Consider the following 25,831-nt stretch of genomic DNA (forward strand, 5'->3'; position numbering starts at 1 on the left):
TAATTCCTTTTAACTATACTGCATTATTTTAACAATCCCCTTTTAGTCGTTGCGTAGTTGTTGCATTTAGTTCGGCTTGAACTTAGTTGCTCACATAAAGTTTATTAATTTTATATCTTCTTTGAGCGTTGAAATGGATAAAACTGGTCAGAGTAAATACAGAAAACTCAGATACAAATGTGGTATGCAAACGCATCGCTTTGATTGAGTGCACACCGAGCAAATACATACATCCAAGCCATATGCCAGATGCGAATGCGATATTTGTACTACCCAGTAACCAGTAACCAGTAACCAGTAACCAGTCCCAGAGAGCCAAGCAAATAAACCACACACACGCAGCACTCGAAAATGCAAACATGAGAAAAGCGCAGAGCAATTTTTAATGAGCAAAATAAATGAATATATATATATACATATATGAAAATGAATATGAATATGAGAATGTAAAATAATAAACAGCTTTGTCTTGAAGAGTATGGAACGCACTGCCAAAAAATTAACGGAAATGAAGGGCTGCAACAAGCAGCGGTGGGCGTGGACAACCATGTGGGGCGTGCTCACAGCGGAGGCAAATAACCAGGATCAACGATAACAGCAACCACTACAACAGCCCCAAGTCTCTGCGCCCAATGAACTTCATTTCCGTTAAGAATTTTGTTGCAAATGTCAGAAAATTGAATTGATGTCGAAATACATTTTGCCTATTATGCCATATTATAATTTCCCAACTCTCTCTCTCTGTCTCTCTAACTGTCTCTCATTCTATGTGTGTCCTTTTTTTTTATTTTGTGTTTTGTAAATACATTTTGTCTGCCACACCCAAGTGTACCCCGCCCCGCCCAGTGCATAATATTATTTATTTTTCAAGCCCACCACTTTCCTGTACATAAACTCAACAAAAAAAATAACAAAAAACATGAAAAATAAATGTGGCAAAATTTTTTAAAACCAAGTCAAATTTCATTTTTATTTCTTGTTTATTGGATGACAAATTCATTTTTGATAAATATATTATAATATTGGAAATTTGTGTGTCTGTGTGTAATTTCAGTGTCTAAACTCATTTTTTTAAATCGATCAACTCTATATATATAAATGTGTGTGTGTGTGAAAAATGAAATTGAAAAAAAAAAACGCCTTTTTTCGTGTACATTTTATCCCGTACTTTTTGAGTTTGACACAGTTTATATACCTTGTATACTCATAGGTGAATACAGTTGCCTCAAAGTCGATCTACTATTCAAGCGAGAATTCTCATATTACTTAATACAAATTTATATACCATGCTGTATGTTGGTCATTGTCTCATGGGTATCATTCTGGCTGGATCAAGGCGCAGTGCCAGCGCGTGTATCGTTAGGTAAGTGTCCAACTGAAACTAACAGCTTAAGCTTAAAAAAATAAATCAAAAACAAAACCAAAAAGCAACTGTAGACTGCTGGTAAATTAACAACGTATATTGAACATATTAAATATTTCATATTTAACTTTGGTTTTTATTATATAATCAACCGATCGATTCCAAGGCTGTCAATATTTATTTGATTTATTTATTGCATTATCCACTGGTTTCTTTTAGGTGTTACCACACTGCTAACGATGGCCACCCAAACATCGGGCATTAATGCCTCACTGCCGCCCGTTTCCTATACAAAGGCAATCGATGTTTGGACCGGCGTCTGTTTGACGTTTGTCTTTGGGGCATTGCTTGAATTTGCCCTGGTGAACTATGCCTCCCGCTCAGGTTTGAATAAAGCTAGTAATTGAGATTTGATATGCTTCTTAACAAACTTATATTAATGTATTAATCGATGGTGTTTATCTATTTTTACTGTTGTTTTTTAATCATTATTTTTGTCGATAACAACGAACGTATACAAGTACTAAATGTAATGTATATAATGTGTATATACCTCAAACAACGACAAAACATCACTTGCATTTATCTAAGATACTAACTTAATTGGACTGTCGCACACACACTCACACAAACTACACACATACACCTATCTACAAACAGACACTGCTTCAGTTGAAGTTCACATCTACACGTCGGCGAGGCACACTATTTTGGGCTATAAGCAAACTGATTTTTGGTCAACAGCTACAACAACAATAACAAACTAATTTTTGTAATACAAGATAACGATAAAAGCCAACGATTTTCGCTGTAGTTACCATTTATTTTCCATTCGATATATATATATATAAATATAAAAATTAATTTTACTTTTATTTTAATTTCATTCACATGAATATTGTAATGACGAGATGATTTGTGCGTGTATATTTTTACTAATCCAATTGTTTTGATTAACTCTCTTATTTCATTGTGCGCCCATACACACACACACACACACATACACACACTCTCTCTCTCTCTCTCTCTCTCTCCCTCTCATCAATCACACACACCCACATAAACTCAAACACAATCAAACGCGTTTGAAAAAAAAAAACACTGAATTGGACTACATTTTATTTGAATATTCGACACAAACGTAATTAAAACATTTGATAAATTTGGTATATTTATTTATTTTTACATATTTTTTCTGCTGTTGTCTTTGCTTGTACATATTAAAAACCAAATTCAAACTGAAACTAAAAACTCAATTATTTTGTGCTTTTAACAATTATAATTTGTATTTTCCTCTCTTTTTTCTCAACAAACTTGCACTCGATTATACATTTTTAATTTGAATACACTTCAAATTGTTTAATGTTTCTGTATGTGTGACTATCTATCTCTATCTGTCTCTCTTTCTTTCTCTCACTCGCTGTCTCTGTCGCTATCTAACTGTATAACTGTATAAATGTGTGCTATGCATCTAAACTAAATTCCGAAACAAAAAAAATATATAAATATATGTTAAACTCAACTGTAAATTACGCAAAAAAAAAACAACAACAAAAAACAAAAATCAAAATGTCTATCAAACAATTCGAACTATCCAAAATTTGTGGAACACATAAATTCTTGTTGAACATCTTCTACCACATGCAAACAATATACGGATCGGGCCGCAGACATGCATAAGGAGAATATGAAAAAGAAACGTCGCGATTTGGAGCAGGCCAGTTTAGATGCCGCTTCAGATCTGCTTGATACAGATAGCAATGCAACATTCGCAATGGTACTTACCTCTTAATTATCTAACTCTTCCATTAACCAAAAAACTTAGGGGGGACAGAAAAGCTTAGATTTTATTTTATTCTTTTACATGTACACATATCCATATATGTGGAATGGGGGAAGCATAGATTAGGAACTTGGATAACTGGATAATTAAAACAGAAAAAATGTCAAAAATATATACAGATATTAAATTCATGCTATTTTATCCAGCTAAAAGAAAAGTTTCTAATTTCTATCGGTTGCAATTCTCTGATTTACATAGGCGTCAATTGGCTCAACAATATGTTAGTAGCTGGTCCGTACTCAATTATGACATGATTAGGTAATATTCCACTAGATATATGACTTGAGGGAACATTGAGAAACTTTCATGGTAAATATAGAACAAGTGATAGACATTATATTTGATTAATACCAGGAGAATATTTTTATTAGTTTAGCTAAAAATGTCAGTAAGTTGAAATATAAAAAAAAAACAATATAGAAAAAGTAGTTGAAAAATTCATTTGAATCATGTGCTGAACATTTAGGACCCACTGCCAAACTTAAGCCACATCAAACTATTTAGCTTAAAAACAAATGAAACTTTATCAGCTTTCTGTTTAAAAACAAGAGCATAACCAACTCAAATTGGCTATTTGCAAAATGTTGATGATAAAACTATTAAAACAACTATTTCCTTTTATATTTGCCTCTTTTTATTAAAAACCACACGCACACACACACACACACAAACAATAAATTAACACCCACCCAAAAAATAAATACCCACACACACCAAACAAAAACAAACACAAAAATTTTACAACTTTTTTTCAAACGTGCTCATGCGAATCAAATCAAACCACCACACATTCACATATAAATACAACCAACTCAATCTCAAACACATTCAACATTCAACTTAACCTCAAACTCGAAACCAAATAAAAAAAAAAAACAAAAAACAAAAACCTCATCAACCAAAATCGCTGCGTGGCATTCAATTGGCCCAAACCAACTGAAACGGATTTAAATGAAAAATTGCATCGAAAATTAAATGAAATTACGCACATCCCATTCACCATACGACATTCACCATCGTCATCGCCATCGCTATCGCCATCGCCATCGTCATCGCAATCGCAATCGCCCCCTCATTGCATTAACTACAATCAAAATTGCATGTCAAACGGCATCGCAATATTCACGTGGTGGCGGCCTGCAGAAACCGCTGGTGCGTCATCCAGGTGATCCGCTGGCGCTGGAGAAGCTCCGGCAGTGTGAGGTGCACATGCAGCCACCGAAGCGTCCCAGCTGCTGTAAGACTTGGCTGTCCAAGTTCCCCACAAGGTAACGCTCGTCAGACACATTGTTCTGCTATATAGTTCAATTTATTATATTGTAGTAGTTGATGGATTTCCTTTTTGATGTTGTGAATATGTACTATCTACATTTCTCTCTCTCTGTCTCTATATATATCAAAAGATTTTATTGACTTTTTATGCCACTAATTAACTGTAATTGAATTAAATCCTGAAATTGAATCTCGTACTTACATTAAAGAAAACCCGATTCTGCTTTGCTGCTTGCCATCGTTTTTGCTCGCTGTCTTTTGTTTCAATGCTTGCTGCCAAATGATTTCCATCTGGCCCCAGAGACCAGAGTCAAGTAAACGAGAAAATATAATTTGCTTAATGCCTTATGGTGATTACACTGTGCAAAAAATTTTGTAAAATAAATTGTTTAATATTTTTTTGTCAATTTTTTAAAACATAAAAATAATTTTTTTTTAAATGCTAAGCTTTCATCTAAATTGGTTTGTTATATTTTTCATTTCCCAATGAAAGTGTATTATAAAATTTGTTGAACAGTGTTATTTGCTAAATTTTCAAATCAAAGGTTTTTGTGTGCTTTTCTTTCTATTGATTTGTTTGTTTTAAACAACATTTTTGTTGTAGACTTTGGAAAATTCTCATTCCTCAGTACCAAGCCGCATCCCAAGTCCGTGTCATCTGGTAGTTTGCCACTCGCCTTTTATTTCTTTGGTTGTTTGTAGATTTTATCTCCTTTAATGACACAATTATGAGTTTCACGCACGTAGATCACTTTTCTTTTTCTTTATTTTTTTTTATTTGATATTTAAAACAAACAAATTATTGCTATAAAAAAGAAAATGAAAATTTTAAAAAGCCACACAGAAAAAACAAAAACTAAAGAAAAAACAATCACAAATCAAAAAGCCAATCTCTAGATGATCAATTAATGTGTTTCGTACTTGTTGAATATTTATCCAAGACAATGTTCTAGATCGAAGAGAATCGATGTTATATCGCGCATTACATTCCCACTGGTCTTTGCGCTCTTCAATCTGGTCTACTGGAGCACATATCTCTTCAGGGAGGAGGAGGATGAGTAAATGCCGTTACCAATTTACAAAATAAAAATTCTTTATATAATTACAAGTGCTGGCACAACAATACCAAAGATTGTACTAACCTATTCTCTCTCTTAATTTCTACTTTCATTTACTACCTTACGTTCCAATTTGTGTTGCGTATGGCTTGATTTTTGCATCTATGATTTCAATTTGATTCATTTGATTACAACTATAAAAAAGGACCTTCTAAAGCGCGTCCGCGACTCTGATAACCAAAGGCTATGTAGAATCCAACATGAAATTAACAAAATATATATGCATGCAGATACGTATGTATGTACGAGTATGTATGCATATGCTTTGCTTGATCATTTGGGGCGAGACAAGGCATCGCGGCATTTCCACAATAAGAAATTCGATTAAAGCAAAAGATATATACTAACTATAAGTTAAATTGATCAAGTATGACTGCATAGTAGATAAAACAAAAGAAAATTTAAGATCATATTCCAAATGCTGTATTTAAAACAAAAAAAAAGACAAAATTCACATGGCGATTTGATGGCGATATGAAAAACGCTTGCAGCTCGTTTGTTTGAATTTGTTTTTAATGCTCAAAATTGTTATTGATTAAATAAATTATTTTAGGCTTTAATCAAGATACGTTCTGTTCATACTACTTATACTAGATTAGTTCCAAACAAATTACTATTAATTTGTACTTAAAATGCGATAAGTTAGCTGTAAAAAGTCGCACGACGTTTGTAAATATTGTCATATTGTCAATAAGTTTTAAGCCAACTAGCTTATACAATTCGAATTCTAAACAAACAAAATATAAAACAAAAAATGGGTGTAGATAATTTTAAGTTTAGTCATAATTAAGGAACAAGAAAAACAACTAGCAAATCCTAGGCAAATTTAATTATTATGTTCGCAATCGATTTAAAAAAAACAGAAAATAAAACTCAATGCAGAACATAATCCAATGTTTTGTTTATTGAATTTATATTTGAAGCACACACACACACACAAACATACAGCACGCAACAAATCGAGCTATCTTTTTTACAATACCCTGCAGAAATTATTTTCAAATTATCAAAAATATTTCTGTCTTTTACTTATGCGAACTCAGCTCTTTGGGAGTTGATGTTGATGAAATTTGGTACTGTTGTCAATTCGACTATGGAATCCAAAATGAGAATTGTCGAAAATTGAACCGCGATTGGAAAAAACTTTTATTTTCATAGAAGTATTGATCAAATTCACGTAAGAACTTAAACCTCATTGATCATCTTAATCGGTAACAATCGATGTTTTTTATTGAAATAATGTCTGCAAGGGTAGTTAAACTTCGGCGCTCCGAAGCTAACAGTTCTTTATTTTTATTTTATTTACAAAATGTTCGATTGGCATACGCAATGAAAAAAAATTACATTTTTACTGGAACTGGTGGGTACTGCAAGTTTTTATTCCTAGTGATACGAGTATGCTTAAACTAATAGAATAATTCCAAATAATTTAGTTGCTTGTTTTTGAACTCGATTTCAATTAGTACCAAATCCATGTAGTTATTAGAAACATTTTTAAACGTGGATTTAGTGCACTTTGCTAAATCCTTCATAAATGCGACTAACAATAAATCCTTATCATTTTTCATCTAGTTAGAATTATAAATAGAATTAAATTTTGATTCAATTAATAATAAGGAGCAGCCCATGAGAACACAGTATAAATTAAGTTCATGAAATAAATACATTTATTAATTGTGCTTCTCATGTTAAGTTCCATTAGCTAGTTATTTTCTTTAAGTAGTTTAATATTTATAATTACGATTATCAGTAAACCATAAACCAATTAACAGACAATACAAATAGTTTATCACGTAGTGCAACAAAAAATAAATAAATAAATTGAGTCCCCAATAATAAAACCAATTAAAAAACCAAATGAATCTTAAATAGAAACCAAGACATTCAATTACTTGAAGGCGTGGCACTTACCTTCTGCTTGGTCAACAAATATTCGTTTTTGTTTTTATTAAGTGCCTTTTGAATGAGGAGTGAGTCCTGCAGTTAACAGGAATCGGCTATCTGCCCCACTTCCCCCGTGGCTAAAGTTTTACTAGCTGATTTAAACCCCAATTAAAGGCCAACTAACCTAACTAATATATATGCACAAACATTACGAAACACCAATACTAAAGATCTTAAGTTTCGGTCTAGCTCAAAACTGAATTCTACATAGCAAAACAACAACCAAAAACTATTAAAAAAAATAGTCTATATCTTACTAAACGCAACCAATATTTTGTAGTTATAAAATATTTTTATTAAGCTTGTTTATTGCCATTTTTTCTTATTACAATATTTTCTAATGTTATGCTTTAAATCATAATTTCGCTTTTGTTACTACAAAAAAAAAACTTTTTATAAAGAAGAAGGTAAGAAGAAGAATAAATAAATCAAAATCAAAGATAACACGCACCCACATATAATTATAATATTATCATTAGGCAACCCTCAAGAGGAAATAAAATAAATGTTGTAAAATTCGTGCCAAGCAAGAAACAAATAAATTCACCAACAAAAAAAAAAAAATCGAAAATTAACTAATAAATATGTGTACAAGAAATATGAGCGCAAAAAAAAAAGAAAAAGATAACTATTGTATTGTATATGAAGCTATAGCTATTGAACATACAGGGTTTTATATGTGAGCAAATAAGTAGTGGGTTCGTGCGATCAGATGAACGCCTCGTAGCTGCCAAATGTTGGGTATGTTGTTTCATATGTGTTGATTAATGTTGATGTTTACGTATCTACGTGACAAATACTGACAAACAAATTTATAACAAATAAAAGAGAACAGAAAACAAGAAAAGATTCAATGTAAAGAAAAACTCAAAGACGTAGAATAGGACATCATAACTAACCGAGTGCGCTATATCGATCGGAATAATTGGCCCAGATATCGCAGTTTTGTAACCAGTATCTTAATACTAGATCAATACGTTTCGGCTCTCGAAACTTGGTATAGGTTGTGTGCTGCCTTCAGTTGCCGTTCATCAACTTGGTCAATTATCATTTAGGCAAATCAAAGCAAAAACAAAAAAAAAAAAAAAAAAAAAGAGAACAAAAAAAAACCACAAAAATCAAGAAGCATTCTTTACCACGCGGCAGTCCAATTTGTTGATGTAAATAGTTTGGATATATATTATAATGTGTAAATGTCAGACAGTTAGTTTTAACAAAGTGCACAACTTCTAGATGCGTTCCAAACAACAAAGACTTACAAGTTTTGAAGTGACAAGAAATTTAACATTTATCGAGCAAAACGTAGTGCATAAGTTAACATATGTGTAGTTAATTTAAGCCAGAACAACAACAAAAATCCAATGTCGCATAGTATATGCACATAGACTAGTCGAAAACATTACTAATATTAACTAATACTACTAAAACGCCCAAGCCCATTTGCATTCTCTACCACAATCACACACTTACACACACACCAACTCTCACACTCAATTCGCTCACTCAATTCTCTTAACATCACTTTCGTGTTTCAGCCATAATATTGTCTCTCTCTCTCTCTAAATATATACTCAAAAGAAATTGAACTCGCACAAATTGAAAATAATAAAAGAAAAATTTATAAGATCATAACACATATCTTCAAACAAAAACGGGCGCCATAATGCCAAACCAATTTCTAACAATCAAGAAGAAAATTAAAGAGAAGTAAAACTCCAGTTATCATTTGTAAGAAGAGAACAAACGCACATAACATATAGTAAATGTAAATACGAATCATTTGAAATCGAAAATCAGAAAAGAACAGCGCAAATCCCCTTACTTTATAGAGCTAAGTGGACACAGACACACATACACACCAGCAAACAGAACTATCAAATTATGAAAGAGAACGAAATGAAATCACCCATACATTGTAGATTTAAGATCATGCGTTAAAAGTAACAATTTGCTGTAGTGCAACCGAATGAAACAAAAATGAAACATACCCAAAACAAACGCCAACTAACAACAACCCAAAAATAACAAAGGGGCAGGCAAATAATATGAAGATGAAATTTTAATACATAAGTAAAAAATTAGTCAAATAATTATACAAAATAGTTGAAATAATTGTTGTATTGCCATCACCCGAAACAAAAATCAAAAGTGTAAGTCCCCCAGAATAAAGAAATGTTTGTGAAATGTTTATAAATGAAAACAAAACCAAAAAAAAAAAAAAAACCAAAAACTAAAAAACTAAAGAAAATACACAACATGGCATGTTTAAATAAAAACCCAAATTTAAAATGTACATTTATCGACACTGTTTTCTCTTTCATTATTTAACAAAATTCCCCTTTGGCGTCTTCAGCTTAAATATTAAAGCATAATAATTGTTTATTGATCCACTTGTCTATATGCATTTTCTTTTTCTTTAGAGTTCCGTTGGCATTCGTTTAATCTACCATCTAGCAGTGGAACTTGGCTGGTTGCAGAGGTGCAGTTGTACGAAAAATCAATTGTTAGACAAAACACATCAATTTATTTCTGTACTCCCAAGAAAATTGATTACAATACATGTAGTACGAAATTTTGTTCTTTCTTTAAATGTTAAAGAGGGGAATTTGACATATGGTTCACATTAACATTTACCCAAAATGTTACTAACTGCAAGTTTCATATCCAACACCTTATAACAGTGCAGACAACATCAAAAATTGACAGAAAGGGTGGTGTACTTAATAGCTTCGAACTGCTTGCTTAAAGTCATCGCGGCATATATAACTGCTTGCTAAGCAGTATTTGCAATCAGTCATGTAGCAGACAGCTATTGACAGTAAGCGTACTGCTTACTGCTCATATCAGATGCATTTTTATGGATTAAGATATGAATTTGAATAATATTTCCAGCCGTATTTAACATAGATTACTGTGATTTTACATAGTTAACAGATAAAACTTTACGTTTTGTTTAGCCAAATACTAGGCTAAATACCAAACAGAAAGCAGTTTTAAGTCGCATTTAAACAAAAGTATTAGATTCTGAAATCAATTAAATATATTAATATAGTTGCAATATTGTACCGAGAATGCCGTGAAATGCATGTTAAAATAGTAAAAGGGGCAGAATAGCGATACGATATTACAGACACTTCAAGCGCTAAATTGCTGACTAATTTGGGGTCGATTATTGGGATAATCAGTTGAATGATCGCGTGTCTTCTTACTTGTTGCATGTTGAGCTGTTTTTGCAGTTAACCGACAACGGGAACTAATTTCTCTGAGCTTTAAATACGACTAATTTACTGGACAGTAGGAACAGTTGCATCAGAATGCTTGATCTTAACGCTAATCCAACGACAAGTTACAGTGCTGAGCAGAAAATCTGGTCGGGCGCCTATGAGCAGAACTACTACAATGACGACCTGACCATTGGTCAAATAATATTCAGGCAATTGCAGAGCGAGCCGCAGCGCATCTTTCAGATTTCGCCAGGCGAAAATACGAGACTCACCCGTTTCCAGATGCTGAAAAATGCGGCGAAAGTGAGTGTTTATCTAAGGAAGCAAGGATTCTGCGAGGACACGCATATAGTTGGCATTTTGGCCAGGAATACCACACATTTGGCAGCTTTGGCCTATGGCTGTCTGTTTAATGGAACGCCCTTTCACGCTGTCAATCACAATTTGGAGGAGCACACCATACAAAATCTCTATAGCATAACGAAGCCGATGTTCATTTGTTGCGATGCTCAGGACTATGAGAAACTGAGGAAAGTTGCTGAAAATCTGGGCGTTACAATTATAACTGTTCATGGACGCATTGTTGGTGTCTTGAGCATTCAGGAGATTCTGCAAGCGACTCTACCAGATGATTACGAACCGACTAGGTTTCAACGTGGCATCGATCGAACAATGGCAATACTATGCTCCTCTGGCACTACAGGCACGCCCAAGGCAGTTACCATTTCGAATAGCCGCAAGATTTTCGAGAATCATAGGTAAGACATGAGCTACTTCTATACAGTAGCAGATGGTTTTATAATTTTGTACATAAAATGTATAATTCATCGATGAGTATCCTATATTATATATATAAAATCTTGATCAGTATGAGGATCGATAATCTTTGTGGCTTAAGAACTGAAACTATATTTATGCACTTAAATCTAACGTATCTAGAAATTTGAATTCTAAATTGCCATAATCTTTGTTCTATTGTTATTTAACAAGGATTCTACAATATCGAAAATTATATTCAATTCCACACAATGCTTAGACAAATTTGTTCACTTCACAAACATTTTATCATTGACTTTTAAGGGTATTTCAATTTCGGCATCTATTTTCCCTCTAGCTATTTGAACCCCGATGACATTCAATATGCACCCAGTACTCTGGACTGGCTGACGGGTTTGATTACACTAATTACGGCCGGAGTGTACGGCACTGTGCGGCTCATCTCGAAAGAGATCTTCAGTCCTGCTCATTTTTTAAAATTGTGCGAGCAGCAGAGCATTAGCTGGTCGGTTTTGGCCGCCTCGCACATTGCTATGCTGGCTAATTGTCCGGACGTGAGCGTCAAGGAGCTGCGTAGTCTGAGGTATCTTCTATTTGCTGGCGGCCACACACTGGTTGCTACGCTGCATAAGATGCAATCCCATTTACGTGTTGAGGGAATCCTACGGAATGCATATGGAATGACGGAGCTAGGCACCTGTGTCTCGTGCAACTACAGCACCCACACAAAACCCACCTCGGTGGGGCGTCTCTTGGCCAATATACGCATGCGTGTGATAAACGATAATGGTGACGCAGTGGGTCCGAATGAGATGGGCGAACTCTATTGCCACAATGGGCAGCATTGGAGTGGTTACTGTGGCAACTCAACGGCGACAGCTGAGATGCAGGACTCTGATGGTTGGTTTCACACCGGTGATTTGGGCTACTTCGATGAGGATAACTATCTGCATATTGTGGAGCGCAAAAAGGATATGCTCAAGTTTCTGGGCATGATGTACTATCCGCACGAGATCGAAGAGGTCATCGCCCAAATGTCCCAAGTTGCCGAAGTTTGCGTCTTTGGCATTTGGAATGAAACCGAAGGAGATGCAGCAGCTGCTTCAGTGGTGCCCAAGCCAGGCACACATCTCCAGTCGGCACAAGTGGAGCAATTTGTAGCTGAGAAGATTGGGGTCAATTATAAGCAGCTTAATGGCGGTGCATTGATCGTGCAACAACTGGCCAAAAGTGCCAATGGCAAAGTGAACCGTAAGGCAGTTAAGGCCGCTTATCTAAAGGAAGAACAGAACGAGGCAGCGGATTCATAGTATGACTAGAAAACACCCTGTCCCCAGCTGTTGGCAAGCATATAATAATGTAAATATCAAAAAATATCCTATATTTTACTGAAAAATTGCAAATAAACTTGCTTTATGTATGTTCAATAAAAACATATATACAAAATATGCTGGGTATTTCCAATCAGAAAATTATTCAAAAACTATTCAAATTCAACAGATTAACTACGTACTGAAATATATAAATGCTATAAATAAACATAAATGAACATAAACATAAATGAATTTACAATGAATGAAACGAAACAGCTGTGTACATAATAAAATAAACTACTTGTGTAGTAAAGAAAAGTGAATTTTAATATAATCGGCTCTTCTAGTTGTGGCTTGATAAGCTTATAAATGTTTTTGAGTACATCAATTTCGAGTTTTTCTGAATAATATAACACTTTTATAATGTGTAGTCTTAATTCTACTTATGTTCAAAGTAAAGTTTACATTCATTACATCACACGGTTTTATAAAAAATACGCAATATATGTAAATCAAAATCTTTTGTTGCTTCATACCATAAAACTTACACGTTTAGCTTATAAAAAAATTAGTCATCGAGGAACATGTGTATATTGCACTGTGTATATACATATAGTCTATATAGAGTATATATACATATAGTTATCGCGCGATTTACTGATATAAAATGAAACTAGATCACAAACCATTCCTCAAAGATACCTAATTGCATTCGGATTGTGTTTTAGACCTGAGAACAGCTATGATGCGAATCGCAGAATTTGGAGTAGGCAGGAAAAAGGTGCAAGCTTTTCATCTAATCAATCGTTCGGATATTGTGGGAATTATAGCAAGAAATACTATGCATATATCAGCTGTGGCCTTGTGGATTGCTTTCCACTCCCTCAACTTCATGTACGAGCCGGAAACAATTGAAAAACTCTTGGATATAACGAATTTCCGTAATGGTGAAAAAGTCAGCTTCGGATAAATTAAATGCGAAGATCATTACAATGCGTAACCACCAGAGTGGATCGATTAGCATTGAGGAATTGTTAGCTAGGCCTATAGAAATGGACTTTCAAATGATTGAGGAAACTAAAAATATTATATCTGAAGCAATGTTCCTTTGTAACTTTGTGCTACATTGTAATTAACAGATCAAGTATCAATTGTAATATTTATGTTCCCTAATCACATTATAGCAAAACGAGTGCGATTAACTCAACAATGTATTCGCGATTGATAAAAGTAATTTAAAAGCTTAACGAGTCACACTTACATTAGTGAATATGAATGCATACTATGTCCTATAACTATACCGAGACACTAGTCCTATTAGAGGGAACGTTGATGACAGTTGTCCCTCTTCTTTACCCACCCTACCATGATGATGATATAAATTTGGATACATTATCCCTTGGACGGACTCTTAAAATCCTACCACATTCTGTAAAACTCTAGCATGGATACTCGACAGACGAATTCTACTCCTTAACTCGTCATTTTAAATTGCTTGCAAATTCATGTATTTTCTCTTAACTTAATTTGGTATGTTGTGGACATTACTCTTAATTCTATTTTCTCTTATATAATTGAGTTATAATCTATGGGTACATTTTCTCTTTTTTTCTTAATTAATTATTATCACTATTCAATTTAAATTCTATTTTTTTTTTCTTTAGCATTTCCATGTAGCTTCATGCTCAAATTCAACCTTCGAATGCTTTACTTATATTTAGGGCTTATATATATATGGAATACATTTTTTTAGATAACAAGTATCACTTGGCGTATTTGCTGCGGATCAGCCCTTTTTTTTTTTTATTTTTATATATATATGTATATGGTTTTCCTTATTTACTAAGTAGGTCATACATGTCTAATTGTTTATGTACCTACATTGTTGCTGTTTCATTACTCACTCTATGTTTTTGTTTATTTAAATTTTGAAGTCGATGCGATCGTTGGGCCCAAGTTCGTCGACGCAGAGATGAAGCTGTTTAAAGAATTATTTACAACATTAGGAAATACATATATATATATAATTTAAGTTTGACTATCCGTTTGATTTAATACCAGCCAGTGTATTGTTAAATCTTAATGTATCACCTACTATTACTCTCTTTTTTTTTTTTTTTACAATGACATATCTATAAAATTATTCAACCATATTAATAATAAAAAAAACTTCAATAATTATATTTCTTACTATTAATGATTTGGATACATTCAAAGTAATTTAGGGCATTTTGCCAATTACGAGTTGCGCTTGTTTAAATACGCTGAATTTTATTAGCAAGTGACCTTTTCAAACTTTATGGCCTGTTCATCCGCGCTTTTACGAAGCACAAAAGCTGATAAGCACTTATCTCAAAAAAAATTGCTTGTGTTTGTAAGTAGGCGTGCACCACACCGCTGACTGATCATTCACGTCTTCTTTGCTTAACTTTTAAGGTAATCTGGCACTAGCTGATATTAATTCGGAATTACTTGATTTCAATATAGCGAATATGCGCTAAGTCGGGGTCCGTGGGATGAAGTTGTCCTCTTGGATTAAACGCACTTCCTCACTTCCGTCCCGCTGCCTGCGACGCTTCTGATGTCGATGCAATGAAGTAAGGTTGACTAATTACAACCTCGTCGGGGTGAATCACTCCCGCGGTGTACCTTATGAAGGCGTGCAGCTGGCTCACTGGTGGCAGGTCTGGTCCATACTCTTTGCCCAAGAATGGCCTATAAGGTTGAAATTGGTTCGAATATTTTCTTTCACCAGTTTCAGCACATACCTTTTTATTATCCACCGCACTTTCACAGTAATATATCTATTTGTAATGCCCTGTAACTTATATTGTCGATTCGCAACATACACGACTTCTTTGTTTCAATAACCTTGGCCGTTTGACCGCATCGAGCTTATTGCTAAGCTTCTTGCTGAGCGCTTCTTGAGAGAGCGATTTCGTGCTGCGCTCTGAGTGGTTCTCTTCTCTCGGTTATCTGCCTATCTCTCCGTGTGAACGGCCGTCTAATCAACAACGACAAATTTAGGGTGGACCAAATTGTAAAAAAAAAATATTACTATTAAATGATTACTACAAATGGGAGGGGAGGGGTACATTTATTTTCTCAGACATGCAACCAGTATAAAATTCATCCAGATTAGCGATGCCTCATTCAGTTTCATTTATGAAGTAGACGAGACGCATTCATAATGCCCCATAAGCCTGAGAGCACCTACGATGCGGAGTACAGAATCTGGAGTGGACCGCAGAGCAGTAATTACTTTGCTCCTGATCTATCCATAGGCGAGATTATATTCCATGAGATGTGACGTCATCCGAAACTGATAGCTCAGGTACACTACAGGTGCCTAGTCTATATTACATAACTAACCAAATTGTATTCTTGAACAGATCTCAGACACTGAGAACACTGTATTAACCCGAGAGGAGCTCCATTTGAACTCAATGCATGTGGCAAGCTATATGAGATCCTTGGGATTAGTGCAAACGGATATTGTGGGAATTATAGGAAGAAATACTACGCACATCTTCGCCGTTGTATATGGATGTTTCTTTAATGGTATTGCGTTTCATTCGTTAAATACATCGTATGAACAATCAACTATTGAGAAGCTCTTCGACATAACGAAGCCACGTCTGATTTTCTGTGATGGTGAAGACTACGAGAAAGTAAAGTCAGCTACGGAGAAATTAAATGCGAAGATCATTACGATGCGTAACCATCAGAGTGGATCGATTAGCATTGAGGAAGTCTTAGCTACGCCTGTAGAAACGGACTTTCAACCTGCTCGGTTGGAACAGGGAAATGATCAAACCTTGGCCATTCTCTGCTCTTCTGGGACAACGGGTATTCCCAAGGCAGTGACCATATCAAACAGTCGCAAGATATTGATCGCCTGCAGGTAAATTAACAAAATGTATATGTATATTCAATTTAGTAATGTCCGATCAATGTTAGATCTCTTACCACAGACGACGTTCAGTACACACACAGTTCTCTAGAGTGGTTGACATGTCTTGCTACGACGGTATCTTCGGGAGTTTACAGCACTAAGCACATTATAGCTGATAATCCCTTTGATCCAGCGCGTTTGTTGCGTGTCATTAAGGAATACAAAGTCACGTGGTTGATGCAAGCGCCTTCTCATATGGCTATGATTTCAAACTGTCCGGAATTTGAGCAAGCTAACTTTGATAGCATACGTTTCTACAATTTCGGAGGTTGTCGGTGCTCTTTGGAGGCGCAACATCTCATACGGACCCGATTGCAGTTCGATTGTATGTACTTTATGTATGGTTTTACGGAGGCGGGCAGTATAGTGTCCGTGAACTGTGAATTTGATAAGAAACCAAATTCAGTTGGCCGTTTGGAGGAAGACTATAAGCTGAAAATACTTGATGAACAGGGCAATACACTGGGACCAAACAAAGTTGGAGAAATATGTGTCTACAGTGGACAGTATTGGGCCGGATATTATGGGAATCCGGAGGAGACGCGCAATATGCGTGACTCGGAAAAGTGGTTTCACTCTGGAGACTTGGGTTATATGGATGATGATGGCTTTCTCTATATAATGGACAGGAAAAAGGATATGCTGAAGTACCAGAGTATTATGTACTATCCACACGAAATCGAAGAAGTCATTTCTCAGATGCCAGGCGTGGCTGAGGTCTGTGTCTTTGGCATCTGGAATCCACTCGTCGGCGACAAGGCTGCCGCTGCTGTGGTAAAAAAGATTGGTTCAAAAATCCAGGCACAGGATGTGGTTGACTTTGTGAAGGGGCATTGCAGTGCCATCTACAAACATTTACATGGGGGTGCAATAATTGTGGACGATCTGATAAAAAGCCCCAATGGAAAAACGAATCGAGCTGCAACAAAAGCATATTTTGTAAAGATTAACGATGAAAACTAATAGGCTTAGCATAAGCTAACAGACCCCTTGTAGACCCTTGTAGTTAAGATGCTGACATATACATTTTTATTCTTGAATTTAATGAATAAGTTTGATATGTCAAATTAATCTTCAACATATTCAAAATTGACAAAAATTACAAATATTTGCAAGGAGTAAATGAAAGAATGATCTTTAAACAGTCAAATGATAATTAAAATTTGATTTTATTTAAATCAGAAATAGTTTTTGAAACTTAATTACAGATTTTGACTGAAATATAACTGATTTTGAAACTAAAAATAAAGAGTTAAAAGGAAGAAATCCTTTGCCATATTTCATTTGGGCCACACAAATTGTATGTGCTCCAATAAAACAAAATAAAATAAAATATTTGGTACATCAAATAATCATACCGTATATGCATGCTATGATGTACACACACCCTGTTAACTAACATACAGGGCAACCAATTACTCTATTCTGCAATTAGTTACATTGACAAGTCTACATCTGGAGTATTAAAGGCCATCCAATCTTAATCATTATTTACCATTAGGTTAGGTTTTTGGGATTTCGACTCCGTTTGCTTAGCCAGTACAATGCTTTCAAGTGTTTGTTTTCTTAGAGAACCCCATAATCATTGAATGTAGTTCGATAGAGTAGGTACTCGTAATTCTAACGCATTCCTTGAGTTAGAGCCATTTTCCTCGTCGCCCTTGAGTCCCTAAGAATCATGTAGCTGGTGCAGCAACCTAATTAGGGTCACTGGCATCGTGTACAGGAACGTCCAAAAGAACTATGTTGAATTTATATGTAGCCCAAGAGTATGCTTCAATTTTCATAGCTTCAGTCCGATTTTGCTAAAGTGATAATATTGTGTAATCAAAAAACTTTCGGTGGCAAATTCTGTTTACAATCGCTTAAATTCATTACCTAAACAAGTAAGTGTGCTATAGTCGAGTGAGCCCGACTACGATTTATCCTGAACCCAGCTGTTAAATATATTCTAGTTGTACTAGGAAAATTCCTATTAAAAGTCTTGCACCAAAATGTGAGCAGGTCTGCAATTGCACTCTGCCCACAAATACGTCAATATTCATATATATATATATATATATATATCTTACACATGTGATCGAAAATGCGTGCGGCTGCTGATAGAAATGAGATCAATATGAGAATATATTTTCGATTATAACTTGGATCATTCTTACCCGATCTTTATGAAATTTTGACAGTTGATCGACAATATACATATGCATATTTTGTATTAATTAGAAGATTCTGCCTTTAAGATTGTAGTATTTATTGATACATATTTAAAAGTATCGATAATCGAAAAACGGAGGTAGCTACTATCGACACGGCTGTTGACCCTGATCAAGAATATATATACTCTATGGGGTCGGAGATACTTCCTTCGGCCTGTTACATATATTTGCACAAAACCATTATACCCTTTTTACCCATTTTTAGTGGGTTCATGGTATAGAAATTGGAAATGGTCATATAATTTTAAAAAAGTGTATCTTATACATGGGGTTTGTTTCGACAGATTTTTATTATACATTTTGGGGCTTGAATATGCCTTCGTTAATTGATTAATACCTCGAATAAATGTTTTATATTTGATTATCAAATTACAAATTACATTTCAGTTCAAAGCGCATCGACAAGATCTCCAAGAGTGAAGACTGTATAATAACCGGAGAAGAAAGTCCACGTTAGATAAAAAATGTTACGTATCACGACTCACATTAAAAGCTGCGAAATGATGACTAGTGAATACGAGTACATTTTATATTTACATAAATATTTGCTCTAAAAAGCTTCCGCCTGCCCCAACCCAACCCTCAGCAGCCATCACATTACCCAATTAAATTATGATGTGGGTAGAGCGTTTCTTATCTGATGAGTATAAAGCGTAACCAGTTTCGGATTAATTTCATCAGTTACATTTACAAACTCGATAAGCAGTATTCGCAATGCCCTACAATACGGAAAGCAACTATAATGCCGAGGACAAAATCTGGTGTGGACCGCAGAGCAGTAATTACTTTGCTCCTGATCTATCCATAGGCGAGATTATATTCCATGAGATGCGACGTCATCCGAAACTGATAGCTCAGGTACACTACAGGTACCTAGTCTATATTACATAACTAACCAAATCGTATTCTTGAACAGATCTCAGACACTGAGAACACTGTATTAACCCGAGAGGAGCTCCATTTGAACTCAATGCATGTGGCAAGCTATATGAGATCCTTGGGATTAGTGCAAACGGATATTGTGGGAATTATAGGAAGAAATACTACGCACATCTTCGCCGTTGTATATGGATGTTTCTTTAATGGTATTGCGTTTCATTCGTTAAATACATCGTATGAACAATCAACTATTGAGAAGCTCTTCGACATAACGAAGCCACGTCTGATTTTCTGTGATGGTGAAGACTACGAGAAAGTAAAGTCAGCTACGGAGAAATTAAATGCGAAGATCATTACGATGCGTAACCATCAGAGTGGATCGATTAGCATTGAGGAAGTCTTAGCTACGCCTGTAGAAACGGACTTTCAACCTGCTCGGTTGGAACAGGGAAATGATCAAACCTTGGCCATTCTCTGCTCTTCTGGGACAACGGGTATTCCCAAGGCAGTGACCATATCAAACAGTCGCAATATATTGATCACCTGCAGGTAAATTAACAAAATGTATATGTATATTCAATTTAGTAATGTCCGATCAATGTTAGATCTCTTACCACAGACGACGTTCAGTACACACACAGTTCTCTAGAGTGGTTGACATGTCTTGCTACGACAATATCATCGGGAGTTTACAGCACTAAGCGCATTATAGCTGATAATCCCTTTGATCCAGCGCGTTTGTTGCGTGTCATTAAGGAATACAAAGTCACGTGGTTGATGCAAGCGCCTTCTCATATGGCTATGATTTCAAACTGTCCGGAATTTGAGCAAGCTAACTTTGATAGCATACGTTTCTACAATTTCGGAGGTTGTCGGTGCTCTTTGGAGGCGCAACATCTCATACGGACCCGATTGCAGTTCGATTGTATGTACTTTATGTATGGTTTTACGGAGGCGGGCAGTATAGTGTCCGTGAACTGTGAATTTGATAAGAAACCAAATTCAGTTGGCCGTTTGGAGGAAGACTATAAGCTGAAAATACTTGATGAACAGGGCAATACACTGGGACCAAACAAAGTTGGAGAAATATGTGTCTACAGTGGACAGTATTGGGCCGGATATTATGGGAATCCGGAGGAGACGCGCAATATGCGTGACTCGGAAAAGTGGTTTCACTCTGGAGACTTGGGTTATATGGATGATGATGGCTTTCTCTATATAATGGACAGGAAAAAGGATATGCTGAAGTACCAGAGTATTATGTACTATCCACACGAAATCGAAGAAGTCATTTCTCAGATGCCAGGCGTGGCTGAGGTCTGTGTCTTTGGCATCTGGAATCCACTCGTCGGCGACAAGGCTGCCGCTGCTGTGGTAAAAAAGATTGGTTCAAAAATCCAGGCACAGGATGTGGTTGACTTTGTGAAGGGCATTGCAGTGCCATCTACAAACATTTACATGGGGGTGCAATAATTGTGGACGATCTGATAAAAAGCCCCAATGGAAAAACGAATCGAGCTGCAACAAAAGCATATTTTGTAAAGATTAACGATGAAAACTAATAGGCTTAGCATAAGCTGACAGACCCCTTGTAGACCCTTGTAGTTAAGATGCTGACATATACATTTTTATTCTTGAATTTAATGAATAAGTTTGATATGTCAAATTAATCTTCAACATATTCAAAATTGACAAAAATTACAAATATTTGCAAGGAGTAAATGAAAGAATGATCTTTAAACAGTCAAATGATAATTAAAATTTGATTTTATTTAAATCAGAAATAGTTTTTGAAACTTAATTACAGATTTTGACTGTAATATAACTGATTTTGAAACTAAAAATAAAGAGTTAAAAGGAAGAAATCCTTTGCCATATTTCATTTGGGCCACACAAATTGTATGTGCTCCAACAAAACAAAATAAAATAAAATATTTGGTACATCAAATAATCATACCGTATATGCATGCTATGATGTACACACACCCTGTTAACTAACATACAGGGCAACCAATTACTCTATTCTGCAATTAGTTACATTGACAAGTCTACATCTGGAGTATTAAAGGCCATCCAATCTTAATCATTATTTACCATTAGGTTAGGTTTTTGGGATTTCGACTCCGTTTGCTTAGCCAGTAAAATGCTTTCAAGTGTTTGTTTTCTTAGAGAACCCCATAATCATTGAATGTAGTTCGATAGAGTAGGTCCTCGTAATTCTAACGCATTCCTTGAGTTAGAGCCATTTTCCTCGTCGCCCTTGAGTCCCTAAGAATCATGTAGCTGGTGCAGCAACCTAATTAGGGTCACTGGCATCGTGTACAGGAACGTCCAAAAGAACTATGTTGAATTTATATGTAGCCCAAGAGTATGCTTCAATTTTCATAGCTTCAGTCCGATTTTGCTAAAGTGATAATATTGTGTAATCAAAAAACTTTCGGTGGCAAATTCTGTTTACAATCGCTTAAATTCATTACCTAAACAAGTAAGTGTGCTATAGTCGAGTGAGCCCGACTACGATTTATCCTGAACCCAGCTGTTAAATATATTCTAGTTGTACTAGGAAAATTCCTATTAAAAGTCTTGCACCAAAATGTGAGCAGGTCTGCAATTGCACTCTGCCCACAAATACGTCAATATTCATATATATATATATATATCTTACACATGTGATCGAAAATGCGTGCGGCTGCTGATAGAAATGAGATCAATATGAGAATATATTTTCGATTATAACTTGGATCATTCTTACCCGATCTTTATGAAATTTTGACAGTTGATCGACAATATACATATGCATATTTTGTATTAATTAGAAGATTCTGCCTTTAAAATTGTAGTATTTATTGATACATATTTAAAAGTATCGATAATCGAAAAACGGAGGTAGCTACTATCGACACGGCTGTTGACCCTGATCAAGAATATATATACTCTATGGGGTCGGAGATACTTCCTTCGGCCTGTTACATATATTTGCACAAAACCATTATACCCTTTTTACCCATTTTTAGTGGGTTCATGGTATAGAAATTGGAAATGGTCATATAATTTTAAAAAAGTGTATCTTATACATGGGGTTTGTTTCGACAGATTTTTATTATACATTTTGGGGCTTGAATATGCCTTCGTTAATTGATTAATACCTCGAATAAATGTTTTATCTTTGATTATCAAATTACAAATTACATTTCAGTTCAAAGCGCATCGACAAGATCTCCAAGAATGAAGACTGTATAATAACCGGAGAAGAAAGTCAACGTTAGATAAAAAATGTTACGTATCACGACTTACATTAAAAGCTGCGAAATGATGACTAGTGAATACGAGTACATTTTATATTTACATAAATATTTGCTCTAAAAAGCTTCCGCCTACCCCAACCCAACCCTCAGCAGCCATCACATTACCCAATTAAATTATGATGTGGGTAGAGCGTTTCTTATCTGATGAGTATAAAGCGTAACCAGTTTCGGATTAATTTCATCAGTTACATTTACAAACTCGATAAGCAGTATTCGCAATGCCCTACAATACGGAAAGCAACTATAATGCCGAGGACAAAATCTGGTGTGGACCGCAGAGCAGTAATTACTTTGCTCCTGATCTATCCATAGGCGAGATTATATTCCATGAGATGCGACGTCATCCGAAACTGATAGCTCAGGTACACTACAGGTACCTAGTCTATATTACATAACTAACCAAATCGTATTCTTGAGCAGATCTCAGACACTGAGAACACTGTATTAACCCGAGAGGAGCTCCATTTGAACTCAATGCATGTGGCAAGCTATATGAGATCCTTGGGATTAGTGCAAACGGATATTGTGGGAATTATAGGAAGAAATACTACGCACATCTTCGCCGTTGTATATGGATGTTTCTTTAATGGTATTGCGTTTCATTCGTTAAATACATCGTATGAACAATCAACTATTGAGAAGCTCTTCGACATAACGAAGCCACGTCTGATTTTCTGTGATGGTGAAGACTACGAGAAAGTAAAGTCAGCTACGGAGAAATTAAATGCGAAGATCATTACGATGCGTAACCATCAGAGTGGATCGATTAGCATTGAGGAAGTCTTAGCTACGCCTGTAGAAACGGACTTTCAACCTGCTCGGTTGGAACAGGGAAATGATCAAACCTTGGCCATTCTCTGCTCTTCTGGGACAACGGGTATTCCCAAGGCAGTGACCATATCAAACAGTCGCAAGATGTTAAACTCCAGCAAGTAAGTTAAATAAAGCTTAGTAAATACAATGTTCCGTATTATAGATATTTTATTTCATTAGTAAACTAACAACCGCTGATGTGCAATTCTCTCTCAGTACATTGGACTGGGCGACAGGGCTGGTGACGACAGTTAGTTCCGGCGTGTACAGTACTAAACGCATTATAAGCGATAAGCCATTCGATGCAGTGCGTTACTTGCGTATAATTGAGGAATACAAAGTCACTTGGGTGATTGTGGTGCCCTCCCACATGGCGATGTTAGTTAACTGCCCCGAATTTGAGAAAGCGAATCTTCACAGCATTCGCCACTTCATGTACGGAGGTGGTAGTTGCTCCTTAGCTGTACAACAAAGTATAAGAGATCGCTTACGAGATGACTGTTTGCATCAGGTATACGCATTCACTGAGGCTGGTAGTGCGGTGATAAAAAACTTAAGTTTCGATCAAAAACCTAATTCAGTTGGCAGTTTACTTAATGGCATCAAGATGAAAGTACTCACAGAGCAAGGCAAGCCTCTAGGACCCAACGAAGTGGGTGAAATATGTGTCTATAATGGTGAGTATTGGGCCGGATACTTCGGTAATCCTGAAGAGTCGAGCAATGTACGTGACTCGGAGCTATGGTTTTACACTGGAGACTTGGGCTATATGGATGATGATGGCTTTCTCTATATAATGGACAGGAAAAAGGATATGCTGAAGTACCAGAATATTATGTACTATCCACACGAAATCGAAGAAGTCATTTCTCAGATGCCAGGCGTGGCTGAGGTCTGTGTCTTTGGAATCTGGAATCCACTCGTCGGCGACAAGGCTGCCGCTGCTGTGGTAAAGAAGATTGGTTCAAAAATCCAGGCACAGGATGTGGTTGACTTTGTGAAGGGGCATTGCAGTGCCATTTACAAACATTTACATGGAGGTGCAATAATTGTGGACGATCTGATAAGAAGCCCCAATGGAAAAACGAATCGAGCTGCAACAAAGGCATATTTTGTAAAGATTAACGATGAAAACTAATAGGCTTAGCATAAGCTGACAGACCCTTAGTAGACGGAAGTTAAGATGCTGACATATACATTTTTATTCTTGAATTTAATGAATAAGTTTGATATGTCAAATTAATCTTCAACATACTCAAAACTGACAAAAATTACAAATATTTGCAAGGAGTAAATGAAAGAATGATCTTTAAACAGTCAAATGATAATTAAAATTTGATTTTATTTAAATCAGAAATAGTTTTTGAAACTTAATTACAGATTTTGACTGTAAAATAACTGATTTTGAAACTAAAAATAAAGAGTTAAAAGGAAGAAATCCTTTGCCATATTTCATTTGGGCCACACAAATTGTATGTGCTCCAACAAAACAAAATAAAATAATATATTTGGTACATCAAATAATCATACCGTATATGCATACTATGATGTACACACACCATGTTAACTAACATAAAGGGCAACCAACTACTCTTTTCTGCAATTAGTTACATTGACAAGTCTACATCTGGAGTATTAAAGGTTTTCTTAGAGAACCCCATAATCATTGAATGTAGTTCGATAGAGTAGGTACTCGTAATTCTAACGCATTCCTTGAGTTAGAGCCATTTTCCTCGTCGCCCTTGAGTCCCTAAGAATCATGTAGCTGGTGCAGCAACCTAATTAGGGTCACTGGCATCGTGTACAGGA

At 35.6% G+C, this 25,831-nt stretch overlaps 5 protein-coding genes and 1 long non-coding RNA gene across 19 annotated transcripts in view; 5 read left to right on the forward strand and 1 right to left on the reverse strand.

Moving 5' to 3' along the window:
* LOC6567718 (glutamate-gated chloride channel) overlaps positions 1-10,169 on the forward strand; it is a 45,326-nt gene extending 35,157 nt beyond the window's left edge. For 4 of the 14 annotated variants that reach the window (XM_032739922.2, XM_032739923.2, XM_032739935.2 and 1 more), the window contains 6 exons: positions 1,211-1,363; positions 1,583-1,762; positions 3,034-3,140; positions 4,350-4,474; positions 5,420-5,536; positions 9,961-10,115. In XM_032739922.2, coding sequence (XP_032595813.1) covers positions 1,211-1,363; positions 1,583-1,762; positions 3,034-3,140; positions 4,350-4,474; positions 5,420-5,536; positions 9,961-9,982 — 704 coding nt within the window. In that variant the 3' untranslated portion in view covers positions 9,983-10,115. Of the gene's footprint in view, positions 1-1,210; positions 1,364-1,582; positions 1,763-3,033; positions 3,141-4,349; positions 4,475-5,419; positions 5,541-5,741; positions 6,436-9,960 lie in introns of those variants that run through there. The other 10 variants (XM_032739926.2, XM_032739928.2, XM_032739929.2 and 7 more) reach the window with 8 other exon arrangements.
* A 557-nt stretch (positions 10,170-10,726) lies between these two features.
* Positions 10,727-12,867, forward strand: LOC6567717 (4-coumarate--CoA ligase 1). The gene is made up of 2 exons (XM_001994141.3): positions 10,727-11,522; positions 11,879-12,867. Exons 1-2 carry the CDS (start codon positions 10,855-10,857, stop codon positions 12,849-12,851), a joined length of 1,641 nt encoding a protein of 546 aa, XP_001994177.1. The 5' UTR covers positions 10,727-10,854; the 3' UTR covers positions 12,852-12,867.
* Positions 12,868-15,018: 2,151 nt separating this feature from the next.
* On the reverse strand, positions 15,019-15,741 carry LOC116805776. The gene is made up of 3 exons (XR_006246666.1): positions 15,704-15,741; positions 15,623-15,672; positions 15,019-15,569 (listed from the first exon to the last, which is right to left on the reverse strand). It is a non-coding gene; the product is annotated as an uncharacterized LOC116805776 (long non-coding RNA).
* A 263-nt stretch (positions 15,742-16,004) lies between these two features.
* Positions 16,005-17,987, forward strand: LOC6567716 (4-coumarate--CoA ligase 1). Its single transcript, XM_032739900.2, has 3 exons — positions 16,005-16,188; positions 16,247-16,758; positions 16,815-17,987. The coding sequence occupies exons 2-3, from the start codon at positions 16,301-16,303 to the stop codon at positions 17,770-17,772; spliced, it is 1,416 nt and encodes a 471-aa protein (XP_032595791.2). The 5' UTR covers positions 16,005-16,188; positions 16,247-16,300; the 3' UTR covers positions 17,773-17,987.
* Positions 17,988-19,724: 1,737 nt separating this feature from the next.
* LOC122322489 (4-coumarate--CoA ligase 1-like) lies at positions 19,725-21,681 on the forward strand. Its single transcript, XM_043214845.1, is given in 4 exon segments — positions 19,725-19,883; positions 19,942-20,453; positions 20,510-21,330; positions 21,333-21,681. Coding segments are annotated over 4 exon segments (1,611 nt in total). The 5' UTR covers positions 19,725-19,739; the 3' UTR covers positions 21,467-21,681.
* Positions 21,682-23,412: 1,731 nt separating this feature from the next.
* LOC6567715 (4-coumarate--CoA ligase 1) lies at positions 23,413-25,350 on the forward strand. Its single transcript, XM_001994139.3, has 3 exons — positions 23,413-23,571; positions 23,630-24,141; positions 24,203-25,350. Exons 1-3 carry the CDS (start codon positions 23,428-23,430, stop codon positions 25,158-25,160), a joined length of 1,614 nt encoding a protein of 537 aa, XP_001994175.1. The 5' UTR covers positions 23,413-23,427; the 3' UTR covers positions 25,161-25,350.
* The last annotated feature ends 481 nt before the right edge of the window (positions 25,351-25,831 follow it).

Source organism: Drosophila grimshawi, unplaced genomic scaffold (genome assembly GCF_018153295.1).
Source record: "Drosophila grimshawi isolate 15287-2541.00 unplaced genomic scaffold, ASM1815329v1 contig_311, whole genome shotgun sequence".
Classification (NCBI taxonomy): Eukaryota; Metazoa; Arthropoda; class Insecta; order Diptera; family Drosophilidae; genus Drosophila; species Drosophila grimshawi.

Bases quoted from the DNA above. Each gene is read 5' to 3' on its own strand.
- LOC6567717 (XM_001994141.3), top strand. From the start codon at position 10,855: ATGCTTGATCTTAACGCTAATCCAACGACAAGTTACAGTGCTGAGCAG. The intron at 11,523-11,878 runs GTAAGACATGAG...TTTTCCCTCTAG, and splicing joins AAGATTTTCGAGAATCATAG to CTATTTGAACCCCGATGACA.
- LOC6567716 (XM_032739900.2), top strand. From the start codon at position 16,301: ATGCATGTGGCAAGCTATATGAGATCCTTGGGATTAGTGCAAACGGAT. The intron at 16,759-16,814 runs GTAAATTAACAA...GATCAATGTTAG, and splicing joins AAGATATTGATCGCCTGCAG to ATCTCTTACCACAGACGACG.
- LOC6567715 (XM_001994139.3), top strand. From the start codon at position 23,428: ATGCCCTACAATACGGAAAGCAACTATAATGCCGAGGACAAAATCTGG. The intron at 23,572-23,629 runs GTACACTACAGG...ATTCTTGAGCAG, and splicing joins ATCCGAAACTGATAGCTCAG to ATCTCAGACACTGAGAACAC. The intron at 24,142-24,202 runs GTAAGTTAAATA...TTATTTCATTAG, and splicing joins AAGATGTTAAACTCCAGCAA to TAAACTAACAACCGCTGATG.